The following is a 24,302-nucleotide window of genomic DNA, read 5'->3' on the forward strand; positions in this document are numbered from 1 at the left end:
TAAAGTGAACCAAGAACCTCCTCTAGCTTTAGCAAAAATGTTGTGAAATCGGAGTCTGAGGATCTGTAAATAACAACAGTTAGAAGTTTAGCTCCGTTAAATTTAACCACACCTGCACAACATTCAAACACCTTTTCAGTGCAGTACTTTGAAACATCAATTGACTCAAATGGGATGCCGTTTTTCACGTACATGGATACTCCCCCACACCGCAAAGAGCTCCTCGGAAAGCTGCCAGCCAACCTGTATCCTGGTAAAGGAAGCCTCTGAATTATCTCCTTATTTAAGAAGTGTTCAGATATACCAATAATTTCAGAGTCAACATCTATAAGCAGTTCACTAACTTTATCTCTAATACTTCGTATATTTTGATGAAATATACTAATTCCATCATTACTCTGATACCTAAGCTTTGTCAAAAGGGATTCCCTTGTTATAGAGACTTCCCTTAAGCAGGAATACCTATCAGCTGACTTCAGTCTAAAAAAGGTGCAGCTCTAACACCCACTACTGCAGGAATTTTCCCATGAGTGAACCCACCAACCCCACCTATGCTGTCACCTATAAGCTTTGTCAACCTCCCCTTCCCATACCTGTTGAGGTGCAGGCCATGTCTAGTGAAACCCGTCCTGCTGATAGACTCCACCGACACCACTGAAATGTGACCCATGCTTTCTGTCACCCCCACGTTTCATGTTATTACGCCTGACGGCTGTATTAAGATGAGGCCGATCGTGACGCTGAAACAGTTCCACGAAATGCACATTCGTGTTGCCAGTCTTTTCCAGGTCACCATCTATCTTATACTCCCCATCCCTATCAATACTATTACCAGCCCCACCCACAATCACTACCTGATCCTCTTTTGTAAAATCCCTACATAACCCCCCTACGTTAACAGTCATCTGAGCCAACCCTGCATTAGGCTTCACAATGCTGATGACCTGGTACTCACTCCCCAGCACTTCCTGCAACTGCTGGCCTACACCTCTGCCATGAGAACTACCTAACAGCAGAACCTTCTTCTTCCTCTTCGACTTTGCAACTGTTCTAGGCACAGTAACTACTGAGGTCTGCTGCATACTTCCTACATCTACAGCTACTAGAGATTCCTCTCCACTAGACTCTGACAGTTGGTCATATCTATTGTAAACACCAATAGTAAAACTATCTGAAAATCTTCTTCTCCTAGCAGATCTCTTGCCAACAGCCAGCTCCCATTCCCCAACCCCCTTCTCCCTCCTCATCCTATCTAGCTCCTCCTGTGCGTTTTTCAACTGCACCTGAGGGGCACAGATCTTACGCTCCTGCTCCTCTATCAACTTACTCTTGCTACATAACCTGCAATTCCAGGAGAGGATCTCTCCAGAATGCCCACTGGCTTCCACACTGCATTCCCCCCAGTGAAAATACTTCGAACAAGTCTCACACCGCAATCCACTACTCACGAACCTACGGCAAAGCCCACACTTCTCACTCATGGTAAAATTTTACTTTTTCTAAGTTCCGCTACTACAATAAGAAGATGTTAAAACCTGACTACAATAATCACAAACTTACTCTACAAGGGAAGTAACTACTATTATTAACAGTATTAATAAACAACAAATGTGAATATAACAAAAGACTAATACAGAAAGAGAACAAACGTCTAATGACACAGTAACGAAGCTGAAAACAGTTCCCAAAAGGTTCTTCTGAAATTATTTCAGCAGAAAACACCAAGAACACCGGTTGAAGACTACTAAAGTTCCTAAATAAACCACTGTACACAAACAATTAATTAGTACTTAGCTTTCGATGCGCCGCTACAGCTGCAACTGGTCAGCGCGGAATGTAAACACAGGCAAGAGGTTAAGTTGCTCGATACGAAACACTCACAAATATCAGGTCACAACACAAGAAAGGCAGAGGTGAATGAAGAAACTACTAATACGTCACTTATATAGTAAATATTATCACAAAAACCGTTAAAATATGTATCTGAAACCTAAAAGTATATGAAAACTTAGAGAGCGATCTCACACTCAGTCACTCGCTTATGACGTCACACCAAAGACTGGTAATGACGCAATTTGGAAGCTTATACTCATGTGATGGAGTACGGTATGTCTTTGTTGTACTGTACTTTGCAAATAAACTAGCAGAGACTGTGAGATCGGTAAATAAATTAACATATCTTAGCGCAGTGAGAGAGATACTGCCTGCCAGACGCAAGCCTCGAGCCCCGAGCTCACTCACTGAAGCCGCGCACGTAGGACCAGAGCCACACAGACAGGAATACTTGGCTTGCGTTGGGACGAACAGGTACGACACACCGATAGGCTCAACCGCTGGTCGTACGGAGAGGTACGTCGTGTGATGACGCCACACGTTCAACGTTTGTCATCCACTTTTAGGGTACTTTCCACGACCTGCCACCCCACATATCTTACATCAAATTACTTGTCTCAGGGTCATCTACGTCTCTTCGGAGGTTTTTAAACATTAATAAGGATCACCCTGTATGCCGCAACCAGTCATAATAATTATGGCGCCGCGCGGAATAGCCGCGCCGTCAGACGCGCCTTGTCACGGCCCGCGTGGCTGCCCCCGTCGGAGGTTCCAGTCCTCCTCCGGGCACGGGTGTGTGTGTCGTCCTTGCTTAACTTTGTTTAAGTTAGATTAAGTAGTGTGGAAGCTTTGGTATCGATGACCTTACCACAAATTTCCAAAATTTATTGATTGCTCATTTTGTAACATGATCAACGGCCTTGCTGCAGTGGTAACACCAGTTCCCATCAGACCACCATAGTTAAGCGCTGTCTGGCTGGGCTAGCACTTGGATGGGTGACCATCCGGTCTGCCGAGCGCTGTAGGTAAGCGAGGTGCACTCAACCCTTGTGAGGAAAACTGAGGAGCTACTTGATTGAGAAGTATCGGCTCCGATTTCGGAAACTGACATACGGCCGGGAGAGCAGTGTGCCCCTCCATATCCGCACCCAGTGTCACCTGTGGGCTGAGGATGACACGGCGGCCGGTCGATACCTGTGGGCCTTCATGGCCTATGCGGGAGGAGTTTAGTTAGTTTTAGTTTTAATTTTATAACATTAAGTGAAGTGTGAAACATTTGCGAGTCACTGGTGATGATCTTCAGGCACTTCGTGATAAAAAAAATTAAATACTGCTTACCTTGGTATAAATGCCAATTTAATACTATCTGATTACAACATTAATGGTAAACAGCTTGATCATGGAACATGGTGTGACGCACCAAACTCTGCTTTCGTTGGTCCGCTAATCATCCGGTCCTAGCTTCATAGACAGTGGCTGGAAACATTTGGAATAACAGGAGAGATGCGGGAGTCATATTCTCGCTCCACGGAATCTGCTCATCAGTGAGTTGCTTCATCTGGATATGGTATACGTGATGGAACTTGTGGTGTCTCTCCTTGATGATGCTACGTCGTATTAGCGTGATAGCTCTCGCGGTTCCCACTGTTCCGATTAAATCTTTACCTGCATAAATACTATGCAAACCACAATACGTTGCATGCTATAGGGTACCTTATGTTACTGGTAATCATTCCCTCCTCTTTTTCACTGGCAAATGGACCGAAAGGACTGTTTATGTGCCATCATTTTTCGTATTTGTCTTCGCAGTTGGTGTCAGCATGATTTCTCGCTGTCGCAAATGTAACGCAGTTTAGTCACTGTGTGAATCGTCAACTTCGACGTTGCGTGTAACTAGTTCATCTTTTGTATGTAGAACAGCAAACAGTGAAATAAAAATCAGTTATTACCTTAGGTCCTTCTTTCTATGGGCTTTAATTCAGCCCTTGTAGAATGATCGATATTTATATAGCTGCTTACGTGGCGTAGTACACACACAGTAATTTACCACCATGACCATTAACTTTTTTTTGGGGGGTCATCAGTCTTCTGACTGATTTGATGTGGCCCGCCCGAATTCCTCTGCTGAGCCAACCTCTTCATCTCAGAGTAGCACTTGCAAGCTACGTCCTCAGTTTGCTTGATATATTTCAATCTCTGTCTTCCTCTACAGCTTTTTCCCTCTACAGCTCAATTTAAGCCATTCCGTGATGTCTTAAGAGATGTCCTATCATCCTGTCCCATCTCCTTGACAGTGTTTTCCACATATTCAAAAATGGTTCAAATGGATCTGAGCATTATGGGACTCAACATCTTAGGTCATAAGTCCCCTAGAACTTAGAACTACTTAAACCTAACTAACCTAAGGACATCACACACACCCATGCCCGAGGCAGGATTCGAACCTGCGACCGTAGCAGTCCCGCGGTTCCAGACTGCAGCGCCAGAACCGCACGGCCACCGCAGCCGGCTCCACATATTCCTCCCCTCTCCAATTGTGCGAAGAATCTCCTCGTTCCTTACCTTATCAGTCCACCTAATTTTCAACATTCGTCTGTAGGACCACATCTCAAATGCTTCGATTTTTTTTCTGTTCCGGTTTTTGCAATAGACCATGTTTCACTAGCATACAGCGCTGTGCTTCACAATCTCAGAAATGTCTTCCTCAAATTAAGGCCTATGACTTCTCTTGGCCAGGAATGGCCTTTTTGCCAGTGCTAGTCTGCTTTTTGTGTCCTCCTTGCTTCGTCCTTCATTAGTTTTTTGCTGCCTTCGTCTTCTTCGAGACTGTCAATCCTGATGTTAAGTTTCTCGCTATTCTCACTTTTGCTACTTCTCATTACTTTCGTCATTTTCTATTTACTCTCAATTCATATTCTATATTCATTAGACTATTCGTTCCATTCAGCAGTTCATGTAATTCTTCTTCACTTTCGCTCACGATGGCAATGTCATCGGCGAATTGTATCATTATTATCTTTTCACTTTGAATTTTAATTACACTTCTGAATCTTTCTTTTATTTCCATCACTGCTTCTTCGATGTACAGATTGACTAGGAGTGGCGAAATGCTACACCACTGTCTTACACCCCTTTTTAATCCGAGAATTTCGATGTTGGTCGTCCACTCTTATTATCCCTTCTTGGATCCTGTACATATTGTATACACCCGTCTCTCCCGATAGCTTACCCCTATTTTTCTCAGAATTTCGAATATCTTGCACCATTTTACACTGCCGAACGCTTTCTGCAGGCCACCAGTCCTATGAACGTGTCTTGATTTTTCCTTAGTGTTGCTTCCACTATCTTGAACATGAATCTTGAAAGGTGTCGAGGGACGTCATTGTGTCCTGCTTCTAGATATGACGTGTACTTTGGAGCATGCGTGTGTTCGTTGTAATTGCCATCACATTGCGGAAGCGGGTAGCTCCTAATTAATCCCCATAATTGATCCAGAACACGCAGAACCGTCCCGGAGATGAGTGTGGTAGGCGCGTGCATGCCGTATCCACACCTGTGGCGGCGCCCTTCACGCTGCGAACCAGCGCTAGGCACAGAGGCCGGCAGCCAACGCTGGCAAATTACCACTTAACACGGGTCTCAGCCGCGGCGGCAGACGGGGCTGGCGATATGGGCTGCAGCGTCCCGGGGGCGGGGGCGTAGCGTTCGCGGCTGTGGTGGCGGCGGCGTCGGCAATATCGCCTTTGTGGGGCGTCGGTGGCGGCCATTCAGGCCGTGGCGCCGCGGGCCCCGTTAATTGCGGGCGGCGCGGTTTTCCGTCACAGGCGGCCCGCTATGAACCGACCGGGCCGGAAAATGTGCGCTCTCAGAAAAGCCTGCGAGGATCTGTGTAATTGAGTGGCACTTTGAAGGCGACCAACTTCCGTGTCTACAATTTGCTTTCAAAAGACAATTAAAACTTCATCAGGGAACAAAACTAACTAAATGAATGGAAACCAACATCTGACGTATCTGTTCTGACACAGGAATAGGAAACTGCTCTGCACCGAAGCAGTTTCCTTTTGTAGTCATCTCTCTATATTTTCTTCAAACGTTTTCTTCTTTCGTTCCTTATTCTGCTCTTCTCTTTACTGTTTGAGTCAGTCTTGCAGCTGGGCTGTTTGCAATGTAACGAACATTTTGCAACAGTCCTTTTTGTCGTGCCGTACTGTAATGCATTTTAGGACATGGTACACTCTACATCTACATCTACATCTACATCTACATACATTATCCACAAACACAGCAAGCCACTGTACGTTGCATGGCAAAGAGTGCCACGTACCACTATTAGTCATGTCCTTTCCTGTTACACTTTCAAATTGAGAGTGGGAAAACGACGGTCTAAAAGTCTCCTTACGATCCCTGATTTTTCTTATTTTCGTGGCCCCTACGCGAAGTGTACGTTGGCGGCGTTAGAATCGTTCTATAGTCAGCATCAGTTTCTGGTTCTTAAAATTTATGTAGCATGGCCATGCGAGAAGAGCTTCGTCTTCCCTCTTGGGATTCACATTGTAGTTCATGAAGAACCTCCGTAATACACGCATGCTGATCGAACCTACAGGATTAGACGAGCTGTCTAAGGAGCTACAGTCATGGACTGTGCGGCTGATCCCGGCGGAGGTTCGAGTCCTCCCTCGGGCATGGGTTGTGTGTTTCTCCTTAGGATAATTTACGTTAAGTAGTGTGTAACCTTAGGAACTGATGACCTTAACAGTTAAGTCCCATACGATTTCACACACATTTGAACATATTTTTTAATCCTACCGGTAACAAATCTACCAACATGCATCTACGTCGCGTCGATCTCATTCTTTAATCCAACATGGTGAGGATCAAACGGCATGGGTGAGCTACAGTTTCCCAAAATTGTCTGAATAAAACGAAGTCGAGCATTCGCCTTCCCTACCACCAGCGTGAAGTGCGCATTCATACCGTTTTCCAAGGTTACTCTTAGATATTTATTCGATGTGACTGTGTCGTACAGAACCCGACTAGTGGTGTATTCGAACGTCACAAGATTGTTTTCCTCCTCATCCTCATTAACTTATATTTTCCTATTTTTAGAGCCAGCTGTCATTCATCATACCAACTAGAAATTTTGTCTAAGTCATCTTGAAAATTCCTACAGTCACTCAACGACCATACCGTCCCACACACCTTAGCGTCATCAGCAAACAGCCGCGTATCATTCTTTATTTTGTACATGGCTGCATTGCAGCAACGGTTACAGAATAGCTGATCAATAAGACAGCCAAACAGTTACAATAAATTGTGGTATTAAATTAAATTAATCCATCGTTTCAACGGATTTAAAACCGTGTTCTTCAGAAGAACATGAAACAAACTTCACATTAGCAGTCAGTAAACAAAGCGTTCTAACATCTCCACATTAAATGTGTCAGCAGCGAACTGAAAAGCCATTTGTGAAATTTAAATGCTCTAAAATCAAGGGCTTGTTACATCAGTAAAATCAGTCACATAAAACGCCAGAACGTGTTAACAGCTACATGCCGACTACTTGTCCTTTTGAAGAACACGGCTTTAAATCCGTTGAAACCAAGGCTCAGGTTAGCTGAGTACCATTTACTGCAACTGGTTGGCTGTCTTATTGACCTACTACTGGTATTTCTTTCTGATGTGGACTTTCACAAAGGAACTTTAAATAAATACATGTAAAAATAATTATTTTTTCCCCAGCGCAACACAGCACAAACTTCGGTGTTCAAGCAAATAACAGAATATAACATTCTAGCTGGCTCTCCTGCCACCAAATGAAGACCGAAACGTTGGAATTTTTAATATGTTCGGCAAATATATGGTCCCCATGCGGGAGCGGTAAAATCTGACCTCTGTCAGTACCACACGAGACCCAGAGTTCCCTCGTACAGTAAATCACTAGCCCACTATCTAGACATACTCAGTCCTCAACGAATAGCAGTCGTATCTTAAGTACGCAACACGAGGTAAATCATACAACGCACAGGCCAAGATGTAACTCTGGTGCTAACTAAATAGTCACATCTAAGACTAATATTCGGACTGCTTTTCTAGAGGTTGTATTTGGCAAGATACTATAGCCAAAATTCTTTACATACCTGCACTCTTTTTTTCCTTTATTTATTTATTTTACACCTAAGAGGTCCCTGCTTTTTCACAGAAATCTAACGCCTTATATCATTTATCACAATATACCGCACCCTAAAGTAATTTTTATAGTTCAACTTTTTTACATTAAATGTAAAATATCAGTCGAGCTTATTATAACGTAGCAAAGCAAAGAACAAAGCTTCGCTTTCTGGCCCTGATGGTTCAGTAAGGACCGGCCGAGAGTCGTGTCACTGTCTGCCAACGGCGCCACTGCGTGTTGTATGGAGCTCCATGTGGTCAGTATACCGCTGTTCCGTCCGTTGTCGACTTTCGTGACCTTGCCATTTCAGTTGCCAATTCGAGCCGATCTAGTTTTCCCACCAAGGAAAAATCCCCAGGAGTACCAGGAACTGAATCCATATCCTTTGCATAGCAGCCAGACACGCTGACCACTGAGCTATAGGATCGGACTGTTATGGCGTACAGCGACACTATTTTGCCAAACAACTCAAAAGGCTAGGACAGGGCATTGGTTAGCTGCAGCGCAGCCTTCTGGACCACATTATGTGGGTAATCATAGTCGCTGTTTTTCGGGTAGGCGGGTCTTCCACCATCTTTGTTAAGTGGTAAAGGCCTGGCTAATGTTACTCATATAGTCAAGTAAGACGTGTGAAAGGCTGTATTAGTAGCTTCAGCCTGTAACGAATGTGCCAAGAACGACGTTTTCATAGTCGAAAGAATGTTGTATCATTTGACATCCATCGTAGACTGATAACCGAGTGTGAGGAAAGTTTTATGAATATGAATAGTGTATGAAATTCGCAAGTGTTAAATACACTCATGGGCATTTGAATGAGAGGCACACATAAAAAAAAAAAAAAATGTTCAAATGGCTCTGATCATTATGGGACTTAACATCTGAGATCATCAGTCCCCTAGAACTTAGAACTACTTAAACCTACCTAACCTAAGGACATCACACACATCCATTTCCGAGGCAGGATTCGAACCTGCCTCCGTAGCGGTCTCGCGTTTCCAGACTGAAGCGCCTAAAACCGCTCAGCCACCTCGGCCGGCAGAGGCAAACATCAGTAGCATATAAAATCTTATATGCCCTCATGATGACAGCAGCATCCGCTGTTTCGAGTCACGAAGATTTATCGGAACTGGGACCTACATGCCGCTCAACGACATTCTAGGAGCCACAGAAGCGTCCTTATGAGGGTGAAGTTCACTTTTTAAAGTTTTTCTTGAACATCTCGAAAACCGCTACGTCTAGCGAAAATGTTTCTCAACATAAGATAAAACTATGTCAAATTTCCTACAAGCATTGTCCCATTCATATTTTCTCAGGGAATAATAGCTTCCACGTGGCAGGGGATGGAAAATTGCAGTGTTTTAATGTTACAAAATCGATGTTTATTTTGTACTACATCTAAGTGCAGTAGAACCTTACTAAGGGATAAGTTGTGTTCTGGGGGTATAACAGTGTGGAAAAGCGTGCGTAGAGGTTACAATCATGGGAGGATGGTAGGTGGCGCGGATTGTGGTCATCCACTTTTTAATAGGTCTGCAGAATGAAGAGCGGGCAGACAACTCCCGATTTTCTCTTCCACACTACGTCACGAAAAAGCAACTTCAGGGTATTTCACAAAGTTATGCCGATACTTCCGCTGCTCATCTTGTGAATCGCTGGCGACGCAGTGTGCAGGCATTCCCGTTGGATTTGGAGGGGTTCATTTTCCACCAAGTGTTTTAACATTACGTTAAATACAAATGTGAGGCTTGGTAATACAATCGCATATAGACACACTCAGGGTAAATCTCTGCAAACTGCTCTACATAACTACTGGGGAAATTGATTCTAGTCCTCCTGTACGGACATTCTTCCGGAATTCTTCCGGGAATGACGACTTCTTCTACCCATGAGCACTGCTTGCTTTTACGTTGACAGAAAGACTATATCACACTGGGCTCGCATTCGGGAGGACGACTGTTCAATCCCGCGTCCGGCTATCCTGATTTAGGTTTTCCGTGATTTCCCTAAATCACTCCAGACCAATGCTGGGATGGTTCCTTTGAAAGGGCATGGTCGACTTCCTTCCCCGATGACCTCGCTGTTTGGTCTCTACCCCCAAACAATCCAATATAGACTATATCGTTCATCTAGTGGAGTTATTTTCAGTTTATTAGGTGAGCAGTCATCTGTAGTTGTGAAAGAAGCTTTTATGTAGAATACGTTCCTATAAACAATGGCTGAGAGGTGCTTAATTTGTAAGTGTGACTGTGTCAGTGACCTACGCAGCGCTGGTGGGAAACCGATCGAACTGGTAAATGTGGCGTCTCGCTGCTGTCTGCCTGCGACGGCATATTGTTAAGCGGTCTAATCGCTTGGGGCGAATTAATGAATGACCAGAAAGTTATTGAACTTCTCTCGGCATTAACTGTTTTATTGGTATTCAGCAATAATCTCTTCCATTCACGAGTAACTCCTTCCCTTTCATGTGTTTAGACTCTTATAACTCCAGTCCGATTTCTGAAAGTTGTAATTAACCTTATGCTCCCTGTATTTTATACGTGTTACCTTTAGAATGGTTCAAATGGCTCTGAGCACTATGGGACTTAACATCTATGCTCATCAGTCCCCTAGAACTTAGAACTACTTAAACCTAACTAACCTAAGGACAACACACAACACCCAGTCATCACGAGGCAGAGAAAATGACTGACCCCGCCGGGAAACGAACCCGGGAACCCGGGCGTGGGAAGCGAATACCTTTAGAACTTTAAAGACTTAATATCAAGATTATATAACCAAGTCTCGTCATCCATGATATTTTTCTTCCAGAAAGGAGCTGTCAGCGTTTTACATTCAGTCAAATCACGACAGCCGCCCACGCGTCGTTGTTTTTATTCAGGGGCAGTGTACGTGAAAAACATCCCACTTTTTTTTTTTTTTTTTTTTTTTTTTTTTTTTTTTTTTTTTTGCTACAAAACTTCTCGGAGAACGGCATGAACGCTTGATTTAGACATGTTCACTTCATTGCTCCTTTGTAGACTGTGACACAACGACGTTGACGCACAGTCTCCTTACAACTGGTCGAATGTACATAAGCTGTGTACAGTTTTTAGTGCAAGCTGCCACCCAAGTTACTACGCTGACGTCGCTTGCACCACAGGAATAAGATCACACTTGGAGCTTATCGGACGGATGGCGTATTTGTTGGCGATTAGCCAGTAATAGAAGTGCACTTGCTAATAGTTGTTGTAATTTCCCCATTTGTGGCACTGAGAGTTAGTTTACAAGAGAGATTTCCCACGCTTGTGCAGCTGCTGTGGAGCCGGCGGCGGCGCCGCTGGGGGCCGTACCGGAGGCGGAGTCGTCGGCGGGCTCGGGGTCGGGGGCGGCTCCGCTGGAGCCGCTGGGCCCCGCGTGGCAGGCACTACACGCCGTGGCGCTGGTGTCGCTGGCGCTGGCCGGCTCGGCCGCCAACGTGCTCGTGCTCGCCGTCTTCTACCGGCGGCCCGCGCTGCGCTCGCCCTCCAACAGGTAGGCGGCGCCTGCACCGGTGCGCTGCGCGTACACAACTCTGCCACAGACAGACATCATTCACCGACAAGGGCTGCTAACAAATTCTCTCAATCGAGGAACCAGTTTCGGTCCCCGGACTATCATCACGTTCATAAAAGAATTTGCAACATCACAGAAGCTGTCAGATAATAAAAGCCATGTATTTGTTGTCACATCCATATATATTAAAAAATCGTATGTACCTATGTATTTCCACATTTCCAACTAAAGCATCTGACCGATTTCCGTCAAACTTTGTGCATACACTTCTGCCCATTAAAATTGCTACACCACGAAGATGACGTGCTACAGAAGCGAAATTTAACCGACAGGAAGAAGATGCTGTGATATGCAAATGATGAGCTTTTCAGAGTATTCATACAAGGTTGGCGCCGGTGGCGACACCTACAACGTGCTGACTTCAGAAAAGTTTCCAACCGATTTCTCATACACAAACAGCAGTTGACCGGCGTTGCCTGCTGAAACGTTCCTCGTGTATGGAGCAGAAATGCGTACCATCGCGTTTCCGACTTTGACAAAGGTCGGATTGCAGCCTATCGCGATTGCGGTTTACCGTATCGCGACATTGCTGCTCCCGTTAGTCGAGATCCAGTGACTGTTGGCAGAAAATGGAATCTGTGGGTTCAGGAGAGTAATACGGAATGCCGGCTGGCTCCCAACGGCCTCGTATCACTAGCAGTCGAGATGACAGGCATCTTATCCGCATGGCTGTCACGGATCGTGCAGCCACGTCTCGATCCCTGAGTCAACAGATGGGGACGTTTGCAAGACGACAACCATCTGCACAAACAGTTCGACGAACCTGGGTGCACGAATGGAAAAACGTCATTTTTTCGGATGAATCCAGGTTCAGTTTACAACATCGTGATGGTCGCATCCGTGTTTGGCGACATCGCAGTGAACGGACATTGGAAGCGTGTATTCGTCGTCGCCATACTGGCATGTCACCAGGCGTGATGGTATGGGGTGCCATTGGTTACACGTCTCGGTCACCTCTTGTTCGCCTTGACAGCACATTGAACAGTGGACGTTACATTTCAGATGTGTTACCACCCGTGGCTCTACCCTTCATTCGATCCCTGCGAAACCCTACATTTCAGCAGGATAATGCACGACCGCATGTTGCAGGTCCTGTACAGGCATTTCTGGATACAGGAAACGTTCGACTGCTGCCCTGGTCAGCCCATTCTCCAGATCTCTCACCAATTGAAAACGTCTGGTCAATGGTGGCGGAGCAACTGGCTCGTCACAATACGATGTGACTGAACTGTGGTATCGTGTTGAAGCTGCATGGACAGCTGTACCTGTACACGCCATCGAAGCTCTGTTTGACTCAATGCCCAGGCGTATCAAGGCCGTTATTACGGCCAGAGGTGGTTGTTCTGGGTACTGATTTCTCAGGATCTATACATGCAAATTGCGTGAAAATGTAATCACACGTCAGTTCGAGTATAACATATTTGGCCAATGAATACCCGTTTATCATTTGCATTTGTTCTTGGTGTAGCAATTTTAGTGGCCAGTAGTGTATATTCTTGCTGTCTGGAAAGAATTACTGTGGAGGTAAGAACAGCCTACCTATCGAAGAGGCGGAGGTGTGGTGAAAAAGCAGTGTGGCCCGCTACGTGCGAATACATAGCTTCTGTTCAAACAGTAGTTGGGACGAGAGCACTTAGTGACTCGCAACAGACTTTATAATTTCAAACGTTTATGAAACCCCACGAAATGATGAAAGGAAAAAAGTTTATCGCTTACATTTTAGCATTTCATGCACTAAAACTGCTGCATGAGGCATGACGTTTTAATTTCTTACTTCCTTATTACTAACTGCTGACGGCTCACCTCCAACTGCGCAACGCTACGTGCTGTTAACAGCCAACTGCCCAACACTACAATAGCCAACAACAATGCAAACCAGCCACCGACTGCACACAGCACAGCTAGTGATTTTCATACAGAGCGCTACGTGGCGTTACCAATATAAAAACCTAAACAGCCTACTTACACATGGTACAGAATCAAAGGGCGTTTTCACAGCTGCACGGAAGGATTCTATCGTTACAGTCGTCGGCTGCCCCGCGGGAGTCGTATGAGCGTTCACCATATAAATCAATCGAATTAAAAAAAAAAAGTCGTTAGCATATTACCTGATTGAGCATCTCCAAACGACTAGATCTTCTATCACAAGACAGTTTACGCCTTTACTACAAGAGAGACAGGAGCGTCGTCTAACGGCTTACTAACGAAACTGCCATTTAACTAATTCCGTGAACCACACCTCCAAGACCATGCATTGCTTACCGGTCTCCGTATCAGCCTCTGGCACTAGCGTAGTTCTGATGCTGTACAAAGGGCCACGGGGTCAGCATGCCTCTGTCCCAGTCGTTGACAGCTCTCTGAACAATGAAGCCGCTCCTTCTCTTTCTCGTAGCGTCTCAAATGGCCGACGTCTGTACACACACCTCCTGTCCTCCTAAAAAGGGAAAATCTGTGTTTACATCAACAACCTATTCCGTTTCCTCCCCATGGCAGCTTTTTGTTTATATTTTTTAACATCATAAAAATTGATTTCTTGTCATTAACCAAGAATTTATGCTTGTGGTGGCTTGTGTGCCTCGACGATACCCACAATTGACGAAAGCAGAAAATATAAAAATGCAGCAACGCCGGTCAGCTGCTGTTTGTGTATGAGAAATCGGTTGGAAACTTTCCTCATTTCAGCACGTTGTAGGTGTCGCCACTGGCGCCAACCTTGTGTGAATGCTCTGAAAAGCTAATCATTTGCATATCACAGAATCTTCATCCTGTCGGTTAAATTTCGCGTCTGTAGCACGTCATCTTCATGGTGTAGCAATTTTAGTGGCCAGTAGTGTTGATGATGCCTGTAGGCAAATTAAAAAGCATTTGGAGCAAAAAGAAACACCTGTGTGAACATCAAGAACTCCGGTATCAAGCCAACACTAAGCAAAGAAGGGCAAGGCGAAAGGTGGAAGGAATAAGTTGGAGGACTGTATAAGGGATTTCACTTGAAGACTATATTATGGAAAGGGAAGAGGAAGTAGCTGCAGATGAACTGAGAGAAATGATATAGCGAAAGGAATTTGACATAGCACTGAGAGACGTAAAACGAAACAATCTCTGGAGCAGATAACATTGCCACAGAGTTAGTAAGGTAAATGGGAGAGCCAGCCCTTATAAAACTATTCCACTTGGTGTGCAAGACATACGAGACTGGCAATATACGCTCAGATGTCAAGAAGAGTGTAATAATTCCAAGTCCAAAGCTAGCAGAATACTAGTTTCCAGAAATTAAGTTTGAGGTCGATGACTTCCCTTAGAACTGCTTTCAATATAAACATTTAATATGGCTAGAAACAAATGTATGGGAACCATTGTACAGGAGAGTACTGGAAGATAAAAAATAATTAAACTGTTATGGAATACAGGAAATAGTATCTAAGAATAAAGGTCACTACATAGGCCAGGGAAAGTCTGATCTGATATTAACATATAGTAACCCCAGGTTACGCTACACACAAACGGTTAGTGTTTTTATCACGTTCAAATTGTCAAAGATTAGCCGTTGGCGATAGCACTATTATTTTTGCTGTCGAAAAAATAATAAAAAAATAATCTTGCAACCATCCGCTCTAGATTTAGAGCAGAGACCCAACAAGGTCAAAAAGTGGTAGTGAGAGCCTCATTGATCGTGTCTTGTGGATTTCCTTTCCTCGAAAAATTTCGTAGGAAACATGTTGATACGATTCATTATTTTACGACCAGGAAACATATTCTAATATAAATGTAACTCAGTTCGTGTGAAATACTGTCGTTCATCAAGATGAAAATAAAATTTTCTATACAAAAAGCTATTTTTGATAATGGATAACCGGTATTGTAAGTTTGCTTGCCAAACTAAAGTCGTGCGATAAATAATAGTTAATTAGTAAATGCCATCGATAGCATAAAAGTAGTGTCTTTGTTGAGCACAAGTGTTCATTTCCAAAAGCTACTTCTTGTTGAAGGCCAAATGTTGTTATTGAGGGAACTTCACTGCTACAACAATTCGATGTATACATATCTGTGACTAATGTACTGCTTTCCCGTGTATGGCATCTTAATATAGTTTTTACGTTTTCCCTCGATTTGTTAACATACACATTGTGGAGGTAGGGAGTTTTGTTTCGCTGAATGCAGAAATGTCGTTCAGTATTTTACTGCAGTCATCCGTTTGTGCTGGTAAGCTGCTTGATTATTTTATTCATAGCTGTTATTTTTCAGCAAATATTGTGTACATTTCAGATTAAAATTCGCACGTCAGTAGCACAGATATATTTTTTATTTCGCTTTAACGGTTTCAACAAATTACTTTGTCATCTTCAGCAGCCTACAAAATTAGAGCTGGTATAAATTATTAGACTTTGGCGAAATTTTTATGTAAAGTATAAGAATCTTACATAGTACTGGTTCATCAGGAGTGAATTTACTGTAAATTATCTATCTGTCAATCTGTGTTTACAGTAATCACATACAAGATGTGCAGTTTCGGACATATCATGGCATTATGCTTCTGTGAAGAAGATACTGACATCTGTTAAACCAATACTAAGTAAGTTCCTGTAACACAGTTCTTTTACTTCACATAAATGTGTGACAAAGGTCTAATAATTTATAATACCGCTAATTTTGTAGGTTTCGGAAGTTGACAAATTAGTTTCTTGAAACCGTACAAGCGAAATAAAAATATCTGTGCAAATGATGATGGAATTTTATTTTGAAATAGCGTGCATTATATATCGCTCTTAACAAGGGGAAGTGTAGTAAAATTTTGTATCAAAGTCTTTCATAACGTTAGACTGCTCTTCCCTACTGTCACATCCCCCACTCCTCTACTAAAATCTCTGCTACGTTTAAACGGCATATTACCATTCCTCCAGTACTGCGGCAGAAGTTTCTAACGGACAGACGGGTGTCAACTGGCGCTCTAACTCACCACAGGCATGATCGATTGGTCTGACGTCACGACTCTGCTCCGCCGATTGAAATTCGTTCTCTCTCATATTTCACGCTACTGCTTTATGACCTTAACTTTGATCAACACAGAAGTTTTCACGCTCAGATTGAAAATGGACAGCTTTCACCGACTGCATTCTATAGTTGTCCATTCGGTTTTACAGTTCATTGAGTGAGTCACGAAAAAGAGGCCTCCTCACATAAATTTCATTTTTGTATGTTACATTCATCGGGTGTTCTCCAGCTTCTAATGTAACCACACGTCCTGACATTCTGATGAATTCAAATATAGTGTAATGCGTACATTTAATTATTGTAACTGACGCTGCGACAAACTTGTTCGGCCTACAGTGAACCATTAACATTATATTTCGTGCTGTTTCTCTAATAGGAAAAAGAGTAGCACGAAATTGTAGCTTAGTCGGCTTTTATGTGGACTAGACAACCATGAGTTTAGGCGTCGGAAAATTCCAATATTATGGCTGTTGATTAGAGGGTTGGTAGTTGTGTTCGTCCCGCCGCCACTATATCTGGACTATGGAAGGCACGCCGGACTCTTCTGATTGGTGACTACTGATCCCCCTCGATATTACTACCAACACAATTTGGCAAACAGTTCATTTACAAAAGTAACATAGTTTCATCACAGCACTCCTTCAAATCTATGTCACTGAAAATAACTGCAGAATTTATGGCTTCATTTGGTACGTTTAGTTGCACACATCCGTATAAAATTGCGTACTCTTACGCTAGTTGAGTGATTATACTGCAACGTATATGTGCACATGAAACTGTTTACATGTGAATTGGTTACACGTAACTTTACATAAAACTTAAACCGTAATGTTTCCTGGAACGTGTACACCCATGTGGCCGATACAACATGGAAGGTGATTCATCACTCCACATTCATTACAACGAATACGTCTTTAAACGTGTTTCTCAGCACGGTAGCCAGCAACAACCACAGGATTCCATTGTACACGAAGTTACTCGCGGCGTAAAATATTCTCAATAATTTTGCCTCGAGAAGCTATCTCCATAAAAATTCGAGCTTTCAGATGTAACTCCTATTGTCTTCAACAGAAGTGCAACTATCCTTTGTTTGCAGGCAGTATCTTGCCCATCCAATGCTACAGCAAACACCTTTATTGTCATTACCAATTGTCAAGCCAGAGTCCACGGGCGTATTTTCTGACGGAGTTGTCGGTTATATTTATTCATATCTGAAAGCATTCACGATCCATATCTACAGATCTGTGGTCGGAATCCGGGCGTTATGATTCCCTATCGGTTCCGTTAGATTACGCCAGTCATTGCTAAACCTATTATGACCTACGGAAGTGATGAACACTTTGGTGAATTGCCATGTTTTCCTTATAATCATGCATCTTACAGGTATAATCATCTCTTACTGTTCGTACATATCGAACGCTATAGTTGTCAGGCATTTCTACCTATAAGAATTTCTTGGATACAATTACTGCAGAGCTGAGTAGTGTATGAGCTCGCGAGATTTGCGGACATTAAAAGAAAGAACAGTGTTTGGTTGATCTCTATTTCAAGGATAGTTTGAAAAGGAATATTAGTAGCTACATCGCTTCGCCGCAGTGGAGTTGGTACTTTGGTGGAGGAACAGCATACAATGTTTTCCACCTAATGCGAATAAATAAAATATTTTTAAACGCATCACGATGTTGAAACAAAGCTTTCGACAAATGATAGTAAGTAACATGGCCAATTTGTTGCCATCTCGTTAGCTCTCACCACGTTCCTATCCACAGAAATACACCAGGTGTCTCTCCTAAAAATTGTCGTGTTCTTTGTCTCCGTGCCTTCCGACGACATTCTCAATTTTGTTTCTTTGATGTGATGATTTTGTAATGTCCAAATAAACACTAGTCAAGGAATGTTGGATGCGAAATCTACCAGAAACAGTAGTTTAGATATAACAACAGATACTGTTATGATCCCTGGAATCCCCGAGTATGAAACCTGTCGAACAAATGTGGAACATCAGTGAATAATCCAAACTAGGCACACTGCCTAACAAGAAAGCATATACTGTCTTGTATCGGAATGATGACTTACTAACGCATCGAAACCAATCACAATACTATCTGTGTGACCCGAGGCTGAGACATAGGATGAAACAATTTCAGTGACTCAGAAAACACAGTCATCCACCTTATAATAGCTTGATGCCTGAGTTCGTAGAATTTTGATTTTGCATGTTGGTATTCTGGTTTCTATGGAGTTATTTATCGATTGTCATTTTTTTTACCTGTAGCTGACTGTTGGTATTTAAGTTTACATAGTGTCATTTTGTCGTTTGGAGATACTGAGTGGAGCTGTGGACGCTAGAAAATGGAGTGCCAAGTGGAGAAATCGGAACATTTCCGATATATTCTTCAGTTCGAGTTCAGTAGAGGCGTGACAGCAGTGAAGGCCACCAATAATATTTGCGGCATGTATGGGGAAAATTTGTCCACTGGCATTTTCCCCATTAACTCCTCTATCAGGAGTTAATGGGGAAAATGCCAGTGGACAAATCGTAGCAAGAAAATGATTTCACATTTTAAGAATTGGTTTGACATTAGTGACTCTCCACATTCAAGAGAATCTTCCAGGCCATTTAAACGCATCAATTCACAACTATTCACGTCATTATCCTTGAGAACTAGCAAAAGTGATGAACTGTGATCATTCCACCACCATGCTACATTATCATGCAACGGGACGGTTCAAAACTCGAGTGTATGGTACCGCATGCTCTAAGGCAAAATCACAAAAATCAGCAGGTGCTAATATGTACATATCTGCTTGCTAATCATCAAGTTACTTGAGAACAGCAATAACCATCCATATCCGTTATCTTTACTGTTGAAGTGAATGGTGTCCTTATGCTAAAATATGGAAAAGAAAGGAATGGCTGGGCCTACACAAAGCAACAACTCCCCGTAAAAAAGTGGTTTCCGAGGTGTAACTATCATTGCCCATTTATTGTCAACAACTGAGACGTCTTGCAGATGCTATCCAAGAACAGCAACCAGGCGGACTGCGTGATGTTAATCTTCAATAACGTTAGCCCGCATTCTGCTAGACTGACAAAAAACGCTGTACAGGAGTTGGGTTGGGAAGTCATTCCGGGCCAGTCTTGTTCACCTGATCTTGCACCCTCGGATATTCACCTTTACCGCTCTCTATCGAACATTTTTCAAGGAACTTCTTTCCCGGATAAAAATGGGCCGTGGACATGGCTCAACGAATTCTTCGTCTCAAAATCATATGATGGCAACAGTCATGGAGTCTAAAAATTACCTCAACGATGGCAGATTGTTGAAAATAATGGAGAAGAATGTGTCACTGATGACTTAAATTTCCGTTATGTGTATCTGACGTGTTTATTAAACTAATGGAAAAACCTTGTGAGCTTACACAGCAACCCAATACGTCCACATTACTGCATGAGATTGATGTCACAGTCACGTAGAAAATACTTGTAGATTGGATACAATGACAAATTGCAACTTTTTTCGGTATCGAATGTGGCGTAACATTTTATAAGCTTGATTGGGCATACCTTCTGTCTCATAGGTGAAAATCAGTTGTGACTGAACGAATACATTGCCCACTATGTCGATATGAAACTAACGTTATCCAAGATTCCTGATTCCACAGTTACAGTTAGAAAACTGTATCACCACTTGAAGCTTATTCACAGCAAGTTTTACGAAACAAGCTCTACCAGAGAGAAAACCATTAGTAGGTAAAAGTATAATGGATTTGGGAAGAAGTAAACAGGGTGGGAAGGAGTGAAGGGAACCCCTATCTGCCTGGTCGCCATCCGGTTTCAAAATAACGTGAAACAACTTCGTCATTTTCTAGTCATTTTAATCTCTTACAATGCTTATGTGGGTACCCAGTGTCTGAGTTATTGTACTGTAAAATCCGTCGACAAGAACATATCCGTCCGTATACAAGATAGCCGGCCGAAGTGGCCGTGCGGTTAAAGGCGCTGCAGTCTAGAACCGCAAGACCGCTACGGTCGCAGGTTCGAATCCTGCCTCGGGCATGGATGTTTGTGATGTCCTTAGGTTAGTTAGGTTTAACTAGTTCTAAGTTCTAGGGGACTAATGACCTCAGCAGTTGAGTCCCATAGTGCTCAGAGCCATTTGAACCATTTCTTTCGTATACAAGATAAACATAGCTCATATATTTTTCTCTCCTTATTAAATCAGAGCGAAATATTAAGTTACGCACAACTTGAAACAGGCTCTATGACCTTGTCAAACCCATATCTTTCCTTGAATTGCACTACCATACGCAACATAATATGTGCTAGTCCTAACTACCCTTTCATACAAAACCAGTGATTCACAGACCACAAAATAATAATAATAAATCTCTATGCACTGTTAACAGTACAGCGGAGCTGGTGGTATCACAGTAAGTAGAGATCGTAAACGTTCGGACGTATCTAGATTGAGTGGAAAAAACTAGGGCTCTTTTTCTTTTTTGTTTTATCTTCACCTTTCGTTACTTCAGTCACTCGCAGAAGAAATACCGCAATAAATTTGATAACTGAGGTAATAGTTCCAAAAAAACTGCCTTCAGGACATCGTCACCTATGCGTTAACGAGTATTCATGAATTTTTTCCTCATTTTCTTTCAGTGAATTTGATTCACTGTCCCTCAATATTTTTAGACACACCGTTGCCACCTGGGTTTATTAAAACTGACACTATCGTAAATTGTCCGATATTTTTAAATCTTGCCGTATACTAAGGCACAAAATGTAAGTAATCTGTCGTTTTTTATATAATTAGTAGTTTTATGGCTTTTTGCTAGTGAAGCGAAGGTAGCTCTGTGTATACACTGTTTTCACAGTGTTCCGTCTGATAGCAGCCAAAGGCCGAAAATACAGTAGCACGCATTATAAACAAATAATTTCAACGGTCGTAGGTATTTTAAATATATACCTTTTCTAGCGCCAGCCATTGGCGACGACGTTTACTGATTTCTCTCTTTATTCCTCTCTCATTTGTATCTGTCATGCAAAATGTTGACTGTACTCTGCCAAAAAAAGAAAAATGTAGAGTGTATTAGTTGCTGACACATCTTATATACGCGCAGTCTCTTGAATTACGATCCACAAGAATAAAGAAATTCACTGTGTAATCGAAACAAGGAGGTTCTCAGTGATATCAATGTGTCCCAGTACGAACTAAAATGTTACTCGTAAATATTAAAACTATCAACAAATCAGTTAAGAATCACGACACGAGTAATAGTGTGGAAAAATATGAAAGGGATAAATTTGTTTCAACATACGAGTATTAAAGTTTTCGCTTTGAGAAATATATTCATAAACGAGTATGTTGCAGCGGAGACGTTCTCGTATCAGTTTGACGGCACAAACATTAAAACGCTTTGACAACATTCTAGAAGGAAAATTACTATGGAGCTTGGGAACGTAGGACAGAGATAATAGCACGTACATCCTGAAATTGGTACATTAGGCGTTCTCGGGTGGCCAACGGTATAGCATTGTGCTCTGGCCTGGAACACGCTGTTCAACACCAAGGAAAATTAATTCTCTCCTCTCCAGTGACCGACACTTTTTTTTGTCTGGTCTGCTGGCCAGTCAACACATTCCATCTTATAGTGCCGGCGCTGACCATCAGATAACGCCAAGATGCCTGGTCCGTTTAACAATGGACCCAGTTCTTCGATGTGTGCATATGATTGCGGCGCAGCTTTTTGAGGACAGTGAGACTGAAAATTTACTGGTGACAGTGAGCAAGAAGAATCGAAATCTACGCAACGACATAAGTCACAGCGAAAGTGATTTTGCGACGCGGAAGGCTGTGAACGTTATATGCATCAGTCGCATTTAAATGTATGGTTTATCTTCATAGTAATCTTTTTAAGTTTGTATGCTCTATTCGATAACAGAGAGTCACATTTCCTCAGAATGCTCGGGCAACACTCTAATATATGTTGCTCTTTTTACTTTTACGGACGACCCTGTTCGCGAAATTGTGACCAGAACGAACACATGGAGTATAGAAAATATCGAAGACTTCACAAATGAGACATTAAATGTAGCACTCATGACAAGATGTTTTATGAGATTGAATTGGCAGCAACTGCAAATGTCTCTGCTCACATTGGCGGGATTTGGTGACTATTTTACCTGAAGATGTGCTACACAGGACACAGCTCTTGAAGGATATTTTCTATCATCTCCGATTTTTCCGGATCTCCACCGAACCTTACCACCCAAAATAGATACCAATTGGGAGAACAGGGAACACAAAATATTGGATGGGAACAGGTTAATTAATGGAAAATACAAGTCAATGTGGAAAGCACTCGTGAGTATTGGTACATATATTTTTTATCACGGGTGTGAGAAAAACTCTGTTTTCACACTAGTCTGAGGAACATTAGTAATTGCACTCATCTATGATACTGGCAAGTACGACAAATTACTGCAGTTAGAAAATATGATAGCATATGTTACACAGGAGAAACTCGAATTTCATTCAGCAAACAAATGAGAGAAGAATTAGAAAAGACTTAAGAGCTTTTTAATCAATTACATAGCAGCAAAGTAACTTCGTTATACCCGTAGACCGCAGATTAAGGGTAGCTTTGCGATGCGAAGTGGCTATTTCATGTGCGCTTCTCGTTTTTCTTTCAAAGTTGAAGCTGCCTTGTTGCCGTTGTCTGCAGAGATAACTTCGTACAAAGTTGTAGTCGTAAATTCTGGAGTTGGGTTTTCCTCTGCGGCGTTATATAAACATACCTCATAGTCTCTCAGAATAATAGACGTGCCATTCCTGTCCACCAACAGGAGACTAATACTGTAACGCAACACTCCGTGAAGTTTACTAAATCAGTGGGATAGTTTTATCTCCTGTATTTGCCGAAATAAAGATGTCAGAGGTGTAAACCGAAGTAAAGAGTGGGAAACAAAAGGAAAGTGACATAGAATTCAACATTCACTCGCTGCATGGGTTCCTTGAGTGTATCAACTGCTGATGTTTCACACTGTTTTTATAATCTGCGTTGAATGAAAAGTTTTATTTAATTAGTGATAGTGACAAAAATTAGATTTGAAGTTCTTAGCGTGTTACTTTTATTAAACTGCTCTTTACATTTTTTTTATATTGGTCAATTAATGTATCTGAGGATTTCGTCTTGATTAAAACACAGTTTATTCATTTCGCTTTTCCCGAACTTGATTTAGTTCCGTTACAGCATCGCCAAAGGATTCGTTTTACGTAGCGTCAAAAATGGTGATTCATAATCTTGTTTACCTCATGTAGTGCGTGTGATACCTCAGAAAGTTTGTCATTTGTAATAATTCCACCAAACAGCTAATTCGTTGACGCATACGTCTATTTAGACACGCGTTTTTGAACAGATTTTTACATTTTCTTGCGAAAGTGTACTTGTTAGTGGGTGTTTTTGCATTATCACAAATATATCATTTTATAGACAGCTGCAACGTTTCCTTTGCACACAAATTTTGGCCATTACATGTGCTGCTGATAAATAGAGTAAAAATGAATCTTCTGAAATATAAAAGTCAAAAGCTGATAATGTGTTTCGCAAAGGCAGAATCCCCTAATGTATTTGTCATAATTGGTTCATTTTCGCACAGCTTCTAATGAGGACGCTTCTTATCGCTGAAAAGCAGTACAGCAAATCCTGATATACTTAA

At 42.4% G+C, this 24,302-nt stretch overlaps 1 protein-coding gene across 1 annotated transcript in view; it reads left to right on the forward strand.

The window, feature by feature from the left end:
* LOC124595252 overlaps positions 1-24,302 on the forward strand; it is a 129,276-nt gene that overhangs the window by 52,898 nt on the left and 52,076 nt on the right. Inside the window, exon 2 of the mRNA XM_047133921.1 lies at positions 11,293-11,512. Within this exon, the coding sequence (XP_046989877.1) occupies positions 11,293-11,512 (220 nt within the window). The remainder of the gene's footprint in view (positions 1-11,292; positions 11,513-24,302) is intronic.

This window comes from Schistocerca americana, chromosome 1 (assembly GCF_021461395.2).
Source record: "Schistocerca americana isolate TAMUIC-IGC-003095 chromosome 1, iqSchAmer2.1, whole genome shotgun sequence".
Taxonomy (NCBI): domain Eukaryota; kingdom Metazoa; phylum Arthropoda; class Insecta; order Orthoptera; family Acrididae; genus Schistocerca; species Schistocerca americana.